Source organism: Lolium rigidum, chromosome 4, assembly GCF_022539505.1.
Source record: "Lolium rigidum isolate FL_2022 chromosome 4, APGP_CSIRO_Lrig_0.1, whole genome shotgun sequence".
Classification (NCBI taxonomy): Eukaryota; Viridiplantae; Streptophyta; class Magnoliopsida; order Poales; family Poaceae; genus Lolium; species Lolium rigidum.
Window position 1 is genome coordinate 215,004,196 of NC_061511.1, and position 12,268 is coordinate 215,016,463.

The window sequence follows — 12,268 nt, forward strand, 5'->3', positions numbered from 1 at the left end:
TAACTTCAAAATAGCTTCATGATTTTTTTGTATCATTAGTGCAAATTCGCGTTTTCTCGGCCCTCAAACTGGCTTTAGGGGTTACCAGTTTGAGGGCACAGCTAGTGATGCTTTAAACGAAGACCACCGGTCCGTTGGGCTGGAAAAATTACCTAACAGGGCTGGGAGGCCATGATTGGGCCCTCATCCAGGCTGATCCTTTCCTCTTCGTGATAAAACGAACGAGGCCTAATGCAGGAAAATCGGGCCGGTTGCAATTATCTTATGGGAGCGAATTATCACAATGTAGCCCACCCCAAGATTGCCGCCACATAGCTAATTCAGGCTCAACCAGAGAAATCAGAACAAGAGCTGCAGGCTGCAGCCGGCGTTGGCCAACGAGATCTTGATCCGGAGGGTATAAGCTAGACACCATTACGTAGTTTCACGAAACTATACGAGATCTTCATGCATTGCTAGTCAGACAGACTGCAGCTGGGAACTAGAACATGAAAGGCTAAAGGTATGTAGAAAACTGAGCAACAGAAACGAGAGACACACGTGGCATCAATCCTTGACATAAAAGTTCAAGTAAATTCCAACAATTGTCAGTGAAACAACATAACTGAAGTGCTAGACTGAAAGACTGCAGTTGAGAACTAGAACAGACAAACAGCAAGCTTAAAGAGCCGGAGGAGAAAACAAAGCAGTGGAAACTAGAAACAGAGAATATGACATCCATGCTTTACATGTTCCTCAAAAACATATCTCCAATTGTCCAGAACCAGTACAACTAAGTCTGATGTCGCCTACGGACACTTCCCAGATGTGCCCCAAAATAACATCAAGACTCAAATAAAAATTCAGTTGCAGCACTACTCTGATAATTTCCTCTCAAAAACGCAACTAAGAAACAAGGTGATGTAACTGTAACCAGTGGCTATGTGAAGAGACCATGTAAGAAAGAAAGAACCCCCAACTTAAAAATCCTATGTCGCAGACCATGATCCAGAATCCCAGACCAACCCCATAAGAATAGCTCAACTAGCTCTATTCACATTGTGCCGTTTGCTTTGCATCTAACTTTACCTTATCTACCGTCTCCCATTTTTTGGTTCTACTTTTTCTGGATTGTGTTTGTTCCGTGGTATTGCTATAATAGATAGAGGGAAGAAAGGGATGACTGAAGAGAGTGATTGGCGGCGGGTCAGGCGGCGAGGAGGAGGGGGTGGTCGGCGGGGGTGATGGAGTGGCGGAAGTGGCAACGGTGGCCGTAGGGGCAGAGGGCGCCGCCGACGATCATGCGGCAGACCTGGGTCTTGTAGCGCGGGTGGCGGATGATGGGGCGGAGCTCGGCGATGCCGTGCGCGAACTGGCACTGGTCGGCGTAGCGGCACGCCCCGGCCTCCTCCCAGTTGTTGCAGAGCTCCGTCTTGAACATGCCCTGGTTGTACACCTCGAACTCCAGCCCGCCCGTGGACGTCACTAGCTGGCCCTTCTGCTCCTCCGGCTTCGCGCCGTCCACGCCCACGAACACGCGCTGCTGCATGATCACCGGCAAGCAAATGACCGAACAGGTGAGCGACATGGATTGCAATGCAAACAGACACGATTGAGTCGCAATGGAGGGGTTGGGATTAGGCCTCACCGAACCGACGTTCGCCTGCTTCGTCACGCGATGCTTGCCGTTCCTGGCCATCTTCAGGTAGCCGGTGGAGCGGATGGAGATGCTCTTCGGCAGCACCGCGTGCTTCTCGGCCGGGGAGGCAGGACGCGCCATCGGCAGCATCGGAGGACCCTGGGAGGCGGGACGAGGAATAGGCAGCATCGGAGGACCCTGGGAGGCAGGACGCGCCATCGGCAGCATCATCGGAGGACCCGGGGATGCGGGACACGGCATAGGCAGCAGCATCGGAGGACCCGGGGACGCGGGACACGCCATAGGCAGCATCGGAGGAGCCCCGGGCATGGGCTGCATCGGCCCGAGGTGGAGGCGTCGGAGCTGCCCAGCCAGCGCGATGGCGGGGCCCCGGTTGCCGCCGAGCATGACGACGCGGCCGGCGAGGCCGTCGTTGGCGCCGCGGAGGCCGGCGTTGTGGAGGCGGAGCGCGTCGGCCTCGCGCGCGGCGTCGGCGAGCTGGGAGACGCAGAGGTGGTAGCGGTTGACGGCGTCCTGGTACTGCAGCGCGAAGCGGGCCATCCGCAGGCGGTGCTCCGCCGCCGCCGCCGCGGTGTCGTCGTAGACGCGGGAGCCGGACGAGGAGGAGGGCGTGGAGGCGGTGCCGCGCGGGGACGCCCTGGGGCTCGGCGTGAAGGGGGTGGAGTCGCGCGGGGACGCCATGGGGCTCGGGGTGCAGCCGCGGTAGAAGACGCCATCGCCGCGCGGGGACGCCCTGGGGTTGGGTGTGAAGGCGGAGCAGCCGCCGTGGATGAGGCCGTCGCCGGTGGGGAACAGCAGGGCCGGGGAGCAGAGGCGGCGGTCGACGAAGCCCAGCGGCCCGAACCCGAACGGCACGGGGTGGGCCGGGAGGAGAACTTCCTGCATGGTGGCGGCTCCGCGATCCAACTGCTGCCTGCAGCCAAAACCGATCGAAATGTCAGGGAAAATCGAAGAAAAACCCCACCATACTCATGATCTACACGGGACACGAACCGCTACCAGCATTCATGATCTCAAATCCAGCCGCAACGTACTCATCAACGCAAACATGCGAACAAACAAAGCGCCCGATCCATCGCGAAAAACAAAATCCACCAACACAACACAGCACGGAACAGCACGAGGGACACCGATCAAACACTTGCAACGCATCCCCAAACGATCAACCACAATCTCTGCCTAATTAAGCAGGAGAGCGACACGCGCGGTGAGTCTCGCACGGGAGGCAGCAAGCAAACCGGAAGCGCAAGTAAATCGGAGCAGGGAAGGAAGGAGGATCGGAGGTACGTCACCTGCTAGTCGATCGGCGCCGGCGGCCTGCCTGCCGTGCCTGCTGCTGGAGGAGAGAGCGGCGCTGGATTCCGGACCGGAGGTGCGGATTTGTGGAGAGAAAAGGAGGGGAGGGTGGGTGACGTCGCTGGTCTGACTACGTGTGAGTGTATATGCTGCTGTGGCTGGGCACGGCGGCGCGGCGTGCGGCGAGCGGAGCGAGGATCGAGATGATTCGGTGGGCCCGTCTCCGGAACAGAGGGATGTGTGTAGTGTGTGTGTTTCTGTTGGACAGCTGTAACTGACCGTGTGCCGCGCGCGACTTGGAGCGCACGCTTACGGCAGCGCGGCGCTGCTTGGGCATTCGTTTACCTACCCGCCGAGAACTTCGGATGCGGCCGGCGTGCTCCTGCATTGCAAGCCACAAACAACATCACGATTCACTCAATGCATCGGATCATCATGTCATTCACTTTGCTCTCTGCTGCATTTTATTTACAGTTAATTTAGTTTTGCACTTTCACGGCGCTCTTGTTCGTGGAGGTGCATCTATTTTAGACCAACTACTATCTGGGATTAGAGAGAGCATTGCTAATATGTACGGAGGAAAAATAGCTAGACCATAGGTAAATTAGCAGATGTTGTGCCTGGGCACCACACCCGACGCGCATAAATATGCCTGTGTTCCATTGTACATATCGGAGGAATGCACACATTCTACATACCTCCTAATACTACAAGTGATCGAGGTACATATACCGTGGTATGGTACCTCAATAGTTCAGTACACCTTTCAGCAAAGCGATTATAAAACTAAACGATAATTTGACCAAGCACCACATTGAATATTCATGATGGAAATTAATGGTCATAATAAGTTACTAAACGGCAGCCACGACCCCTCGAACTACCTATATCTGGTGTTTTATCTTACATATTTGGCACAACAATATTATGCGCAAAGCTCATCCCAACCGGTGTTTCTTATTTTCTCAACTTCCTTCATTGTAGTTGTAATAATGTTGATAGCTCATTAGTCTTTCCAAGAATTTGTGATCATAATATGCATTATAAATACAAAATCAAAGCTTTCCATTTTTTTTCCAGCAAACCTGAAGCTGTGGTTTTTTTTTTTGTGTTTCATTAGTATCATCATCACTCAATTTCTCCAATACATGTAGGACAGATTTCCACATGTAAACAAGAATACATAAGGTTTTATGATGAGAGCCCCAACTCTTCATAAGACATGTGGGGAAACTGGCCGCCAAAATCAGATGAACTATAGCCAAACTTTTAATTGTAAATATCTATGCATGTTATGCACCATATGATTTAGGGTCGATGTGCTGGTGTGTAACAACTTATCCCCCGATATCAAGAAGGGAATTTTTTTCCATGAAGTGAGCATAACCAAGAAACAAGAGAAAAAGAGGGGGTTCGGGGATAGAATGTGGTTGATGTTTCATACAGCTTACACCTAAAATGAATAGTCGTATACTCTAGAAATCTCTGTAAGGTTATTTATTAGAAATCTATTTGCTTACACACAGACATGGATTATTTGATTAACGGAGGAGGCTGTTAGCAGGAAAATATTTTCTTAAACATCCCAAACTAAACAAAAACAAAAGGTATCAACAAGATAAACCTTCACTTCAGTGCTGAAAAAGTTGTTGTAGTGATGATACTATTAGATTTTTTCGCACATGTGAATCAATATACATAAATGTGTTTACATTGTTAATGTTGATAGTTATGCCTAAATTTCTATTTAATAAAGTATACCAAAGGATGGCTCATTAAAGTTAACACATAATTAACAGGAAGCTAAGTTGGCAATGGAGTAAAAATGTTTAGTACAAATCAAAACAAATGAAACACTTTTCAACTTGAGTTCATAAGGTCAACGCTGAATGTCCGTGTGGCATAGCTTTCTCATGGTCAGCGAGGTCAACATGTGGTCAATACCAACTACCACTACATGACAGAAATTTGAATAATCCTCTTCTCTAAAGCTCACTATTCTCCTTTTTTGGTTACTGTTTCTGCAAAGTGGCTCAATGAATCCATGGAAAAATGATGTACAACTTACTAGGCTATTTTTATACCGAATGATTTGGTTTTAAAATTGACTAAATATGGTACATGTGATCAAAAAAAGTGAAACTTGCTCATAGGTTAGGGTTAATCATTGCCTCGCAAATTTTGCGAGACATGTTGTTGGGTTATGGACCTCATGTTATTATTGAAGAGCTAGAACACGATTATCAATTTCTTTCTACCAAAAAAAACACATAAGCCCACCAACAATTTCAGAGCTCACTAAGTTTGGCTAGTAAAAATGACCAAAATTAGCCATATGTCAACAAATAAAATAAAAGTTAGCCAATTTAATTTGCCTACGATGGTGCCTTTTCTATCTGATAATGGTAGAGGCTTGGTGTCTAATCCAATACGCGTCTAGTTGGCGTTTGGAGCTTGATGGCAGCCGCTAGCTTCAGCGAATGCAAAGAGCATGAGAGATAATTATGTATTTTTTTATCTTTTAAAGATCTATATGCTTACTTGGTTGTTTTGTCCTATTCTAATTCTTAGTTTTCAGGTTTATTTGTTTATTATTATGTAACTTGATTTTCTATTAATGAAAAATAGGTGATTGTTTTACGTAGCGACGTCTGCGCATTCTGGCCAGCGGCGTTGGCGAGGCTCCACACCATCGCGCTGAAGCTCGCCTCAACCAAAGAAGTAGACATACATGATTGAAGAGGAGGAGATAGCGAGGTTGTAGATGACATGTCATCTTGCTTATATAGCTAGTTGTTTGCTATACTATTAAAATTGCTCTACCCCGCCTTTTATGCATGCATGCCTAGCTAGCTAGCTAACAAACCTTATCTATGAATTCTCCTAAAATGCAACTACATAAAAAGATTATTCTATTTTTCTCTAGATCTTCCTCCCCCGCCGCTACGAAGGTAAACATATTGTACCGGTCACAGTTCAGCTATGCAACTGACTTAGTTCTCCGCTAGGGATGGCCTTGTTGTGGAACGTGTCGATGATGGATCCGTATGAGCGATCGATATCATGTTCCGGTGTTCGGGTTCTAGAGGGCTAAAGAGATGCTCTTCTAGCACTTTTTTTCAGAAAAGCATTTCTATTTTACAATTTATATGATTGTGTATAATCGGTTTGTTGAGTATGACTTGGCGTATTCACCCAACTCTCCCATTTTTTTATGTAGAGATTATTAGCGGACGACCTTGTCGTCGGAAGATTAGGCAGGACAAGCGGGTGGGAAGCGCTAGAAAACTTAGTTGTGTATTCTTATGTAATTGTAAAGAAATATTGTAAAAATATTGTTTATGAGCTTCTCAAGATCTAATGTGCTGGTTTTAGCCTGCATTTTTAGCTTTGCGTGTGTATAAACCTCTCGGTCTATAAATATGCGGTTGCCTCGTCTAGGTCCGGTCTCGGGGCGTGACAGCACGGGCGAGAGCCGCTTGTGGTGATCGAGTTGGTGATCGACCTTATGTATTATTTGAATGCAACTTCTGTGTGTGTATCCTTGGGTATGTGTAATTCAACACAAATTGCACGTATTTACGGTAACTTTCTTTTAGCTAAGGGTGTGGGGGGGGCAATGGTCCCCCTTGTCACAACTAACCAACTAAGGGCATGGCCAACGCTCCATACTGGACCGCTGGCTCACAGGTCCATGTTGGACGATTAGCTAAAGTGGAAGCAAGCCAGAAAAAGACGTATGCTTGCAGAGCCAAGTGATCTCCTGCAGAGGAAGCCGCTGCTCCGTGAAAAAGCAGCAGAAAAGGATGAGAGAGATGAGAGAAGAGGTTGTAGTACAGATGAGGATGAGAGAAAAAGCTGACAAAGCGTGGGTGAAGAGACTACCGTTTGCGTTGAGTGATGATGAGTTTGGATGGTAGCTTCAAAGCGAATATCTGGATGGATTGGATGGGGCAGCTACATGCTACTGCCCCATTGCTCATGCCCTAAGAGCAAGTACAATAAGACCTAGTCAGCGTGCTATAAAAATTTAAATATAGTATTTGTGCTTAGTTGAAGTGGAGAGAAGAGGAAAGAGAAGGTGGTCCCCCTTGGCCACAACTAGCCTACGAGAGCAACTACAATAAAGTCGTAGCAGTCTATAATAATTTGAATATAATATATATATGCTTAGTTGGAATGGAGAGAAGAGAAAGAGAATGCAAGAGTCAACTCTAGCACGTGCTACTAGGTACATTATTAGAGTGAAATATGGCCCATGTATTAATAAAGTACTACATTTTTATATTTAACTATTATACATATTAGCTATACGATAACTGCAGATAACATGTCATTGTGCTTATATAGCTAGCTTTTTAATAGTATTACATTTGCTCTGCATGAGCATGCCTAGCTAGCTAGCTAACAAACATTATCTATGAAAACTCCTGAAATGCAACTACATAAAAAATTTATTTTGTTTGTCTCTAGATCTTCCTCTCCGTGGCTGCATTGAAATCCCATGAGATGTGTGTACGTTTGAAGCTACTTCTTCAGATTGCTCATCTTCAGTTCTTCCTCCCCCACCGCCACCGGTATCTCCCCCACATAATTGGCTTGGAGAGTTCATTGACGACAAATCAAAGCCCCAAAGGCGAAAACCGTGCACCCCTAAATTCTCCAACAACTCTGCCATCTCTTCTTCTTTCCCCGGAAATATGAGTGGCTGGTTAGACTAGTCATAGTGGGGAGTAATATATACGTAGTAGAGTGTCATACATATGCCACTACTCTATGTTAATATCTTTATAGTGCATACTAACTTAGATGTAGTGTCATGCATTAGTGCACTCCCTCCGTTCCTGAATATAAGCCATATAGTTTTTTGAAAAAAATCTAGAATATAGGCTTTAGTGCGACACACCACTTGTATGAAATTTTTTTAGGGATTTGATTTGATTTTCTTATCTTTTGAAAAGTCCTCTATTTTCTCATGTCGAATGTTTAGCAGTATTTTCGCCCAAACCTGATGTAATTTTCTCTCAATATGTGTTCTATAATTTTCGTGCCAAAAACTATATGACTTATATTTAGGAACGGAGGGAGTATTAGTTAGCATGTATACTCCATACTACCTTGAAAAGTGTGGTGTCATGGTAACATAGCTAGTTACTACAACCATCTCTTTCTTCATTTAATATCATGCTATATCATTAAGTTAATTAGTTGGCAATACATGTAGCTCTATGTTACTATCTTAGTTAATTCCACTACGAGTAGTCTTAAGCGAAACGGACTAATACTAAATTAACGGGCTATCACATTAGAGCAAGTACAATAAATCCTAGTCAGCTGGCTATAAAGATTAAAATAGTATATTTTTGCTTAGTTGGAGGAGAGAGAAGGAGAGAGTGGGCTCTTATGCAAGAGCTAGCTCTAGCACATGCTCCTAGGCATTTTGTGAGAGTGAAAGATGGGTCATACTTTGATAAAGTACTACTTTTTTATAGCTCACTATTGTATATGTTGGCTCTAAATTGGCTATAGATGACATGATACTTGGCTTATAGCCAGCAGCTAACTACACTATTGAAATTGCTCTTAGCTGGTGATCTGAACCAAATCTACTAGGCAGTGATGACAGACCCATTTCCCAAGGTGAAACACAAACAATGAACGAGAGATAAGAGCAGCCTGAAAAGAATTCGAAAAAAAAAAGCAGAATGAAAAGCAGGAGGTTTCAGAATGAGCGTCTGCTACTAACAAACTGAAAACAACAGGTATTCAGTATTTGAGATAATGTGTGAACTTCACTTCAGTTTCTACGAATTCAGAAGCATATTAACATCCTCGTACTGTATTAGCGATAGTAATGTGCACTAGTACTTGTATTCTTGTAACACCCCGCAAATTGTTAAAACACACACACACACAGATGACACTTGCTGTCCGTCGCGGACGCCGACATACTGAAATTACTGTTGCCCACGAGCCGCGAATCGATCGAAGGTTCAGGCAGCGGCGCCGGGCAGCTCCGGCGTGGCGAGCGTGCTGTAGATGTGCGCCATCATCCGCCGCTCGAAGTCGCTGCTCCGCCCGCCGGTGGACCTCGCCCGGGGCACCCGCTTCGCCCAGAGCGTGCCCTGCTCCCCCGGCTTCGCCGTCGCCAGCGCCGCGCACGGCCGCGCGGCGGCCAGAGCTAGCATCGCGTCGACGTACGCGTCCCGCAGCCTCACGAGTAGACGCACCGGCGACAGCAGCAGCGCGGCCATCCGCCGCACGGCGCCTGGTGCCCGCGTCCTGCGCCTGGCACCGCCGCCGAGGCGGGCCACCTTGAGGTGCCGCGACGGCGAGCCGCCAAGGCGCTGGTAGCTCCTCCTCGCCCAGTACATCTGCACGCTCCGTCGCGGCCGGGACACGAGGCTAGCCATTAGGTCACCGGTGCCGACAACCTGTAGATGGCGCGTCTCGGTGCTCTGCTCGAGATGGAATAGCTTGTGTTTTGCAGTGTGAGGTGATACCAGATTCGAGGGCGGCTCATATATACAGTGATGTGATCGCTACCTCTTTCTGACTCGCGCTGCTCAGTGACACAAGTCAGTGTGATCCATCTGATTGGTTCGTTGCCGACGCGGTGAAGATGGGCGGCGCAGGATTGCGACAGCCGACGAGTCGTCGTGGTCAGCTCTGAATCGGTCGAGCTAGGCGGGTCGAAGGTCGGGTAATGAAGACAAGCAGCCGCCAAAGCTCCACCCATTCGTGTCCTGTCGCCGTGTCGGGCAGCCTATGTGCTACAGGAATCCTATATAACTAAGAAGATCATCCCCACTTACATATTTCTCTCAACATGCAGCTATGCCATATCAGCATATTTGCCAAATCAGCTATTTTCTGTTTTTTTTTCAATCCATTCGGCTGCCTATAATGCGTGGTACACTAAAGAAGCGCACCTCCATTAAAGGTTGTTCCAGACTGTTCAATCCGGTTTAATAAAAGGGAAACGCTGTTATTCCCCCGGGGGAACAGCGTTCTAATCGTCCTGCTACGTGGCCGTCCGATGGCACAACGCGATTGCGTCTCGTTCGCGCTCCACGTGCGAGTATGGGCCCCACCCATGTTCTCCGCTCCTTCCTTATCTTCTCCCCAAATCGATTGGAGCCGCACAGCCACGCTGCCGTCGCGCACCGCGCTGCCGCCATGCGCAGCAGCCGTTCCTCTTTAGCCGACGCGCCGCCGTGAGAACCTCCCCGTCTCCCTCCAACCCCCGCTCGCCGACCTCTACCGCGGGTGCTCTAGCTAGTGCGCTTCCAGCGAGGCCTATCTCCTAGCTCAGGCGAGGACGGGCTCCCTCAGCCGCTGCCGCGTCTGCCTCCGAGCTCCAACTCCTCCTCCGATGCTCGGAACAGGGGGTGGGGGCTGCTGCAAGCTGTCCGCGGCCGCCGCCGAGGCAAGGCGCGGCCGCCAGTGCTACGAGCGGCAAGCGCCACAGTGGGTGCTTCAAGGAGGCCGCTGGATTGCTGCAAGGGGCCGACGCCGGAGCAGCTAGAGGCCACCGTCGATGCTACATTCAGCCGCCGCTAGTGCTACTTCAGGCTGCCGCTTTTGCTACATCCTACCTCTGTCGCTGCTACATCCGCGTCGCTACAAAAAGTGGCCGGCGGTGCTACACACGGCCAGCCGCGCCGCTACAATTGGTCGTCGGAGCTGCTACAGACGGCCGGTCGCGCCGCTACAATTTGGTCGATGGCGCTGCTACACAAGGCCAGCCGCGCCGCTACAAAATGCCGCTGACGCTGCTACACACGGCCGGCCGCGCCGCTACTCAAGTTCGTCGGCGCTGCTACACACGGCCGGCCGCGCCGCTACAAAGGTCGCCGGCGCTGCTACACACAGCCGGCCACGCCGCTACAAAAGGTTGTCCGCACTGCTACATGCGGCCGTCCTCGCCGCTACAAAAGTTCATCGGCGTTGCTACGGAAGGTCACCATCGCCGATGCAAACAGCGCTGGAGCTGCCGCAAGCCGTCCACCGCCGTCGTCGCTACAACGGCACCGGAGCTGCTACAAGTGCGGTGCTAGGAGTACTCTACGGCGTGGTGCGGCGGCGATGCTGTTGTGAGCTGCCTGAGTTTGGTCGGGGATGGTGGGGAATTTTTATATGCTTTTTTTGTGCAAGCTGTGCGGTGTAGGATCATGGGGTCCACCCACGTGAGAGGAACAGAGACTCGTTCGCGTGGGCTTTCTTTTTGACTCGTTTCTGTGCTCCATCTGACGGACACGCGCGCACGGTTGAGTTTGATCGGGCGGCTGCGGACCCGGGGGATCGGGGATTTGATCCCCCGGGGGACGCTCAGCACGACCCTTAATAAAAGCCCAAGTTCTGTTCATCTTCGCCGCGATTTATTTCCCAACATCGGCTCGCGATCTTCCTCTCCCCCCACGATCTGCAACAAGAAATAAATGTGTGAACCATCAGAGTACCCGGAAAAGGCACCCGAGCGGACATTTGTTCCTTTTAAATATGTTGCTCCAGAGCAGGACGGTCCATCCCATCGTCCTCCACCATCATTGGGCACCCTGCTCGGCTTCTCCGTTGACGATGGAGGAGGGTGATCGGAGCGCCAAGAAGGCGAGGGTGGAGCAACCCAGTGGCCATGTGGAGCTAGCTGAAGGATGCGCGGTTGTGGACACGAGTTCACAGAACTACCCGATCTGCTCCCGTCAGTTCAAGCCTCATGTATTCCAGGTTGGAATAATTTCTGTCGTCAACATCCTTACAGGTGCTTGTGGCGCCATGGTACTTCCAAGGTCGTTTTTCTATTTTGACAGGATTTACTGGTGTTAGCACAGGTGTCGTTCAACGGCAAGAGTGGGAGGGTGCAAGCACAATATCTGATGAAATGCCTGAGGGAACAGCCGAACAACCAACAACGCTGATGGTGAGTACTGAGTAGGAGTATAATGTTAGTAAAAACTGATTGGGTTTTGTTCATTCATGTTGTCTAGATTGAAATGAAGATGCAAGGTTAACAAGAAAATCGTTGCAGGAAATTAGCAACTGCATATCCTGGAATTTTGGTATGGTATGGAGATGCAGAGCCTCATGTATTACAGGTTGGTGTAATTTCTTTCGTCAACATCCTTACAGGTACTTGTGGCACCAAGGTACTTCCAAGATCGTTTTTCTACTTTGACAGGATATACTGGTGTTAGCACATGCATCGTAAGATGGCACGAGTTGGAGGGTGGAAGCACAATATATGATGAAATGCCTGAGAGAACAGCCGAACAAACAACAATGCTGATGTTGAGTAGGGAGTATAATGTTTGTAAAAACTGATTAGGTTTTTTT

At 49.0% G+C, this 12,268-nt stretch overlaps 1 protein-coding gene across 1 annotated transcript; it reads right to left on the reverse strand.

Annotated features, from left to right (window-relative positions):
* Positions 1-1,186: 1,186 nt before the first annotated feature.
* LOC124648237 (zinc finger CCCH domain-containing protein 39-like) lies at positions 1,187-2,524 on the reverse strand. Its single transcript, XM_047188030.1, has 3 exons — positions 1,927-2,524; positions 1,628-1,782; positions 1,187-1,522 (listed from the first exon to the last, which is right to left on the reverse strand). Exons 1-3 carry the CDS (start codon positions 2,522-2,524, stop codon positions 1,187-1,189), a joined length of 1,089 nt encoding a protein of 362 aa, XP_047043986.1.
* Positions 2,525-12,268: the final 9,744 nt, after the last annotated feature.

What these genes read in the sequence shown, in the direction of transcription:
- LOC124648237 (XM_047188030.1), bottom strand. Translation starts at nt 2,524, where the DNA reads ATGCAGGAAGTTCTCCTCCCGGCCCACCCCGTGCCGTTCGGGTTCGGG. An exon ending in GCCCGGGGCTCCTCCGATGC is followed by an intron (nt 1,783 to 1,926) that starts TGCCTATGGCGT and finishes CTCGTCCCGCCT; the next exon opens with CCCAGGGTCCTCCGATGCTG. An exon ending in AGCAGGCGAACGTCGGTTCG is followed by an intron (nt 1,523 to 1,627) that starts GTGAGGCCTAAT and finishes GTGATCATGCAG; the next exon opens with CAGCGCGTGTTCGTGGGCGT.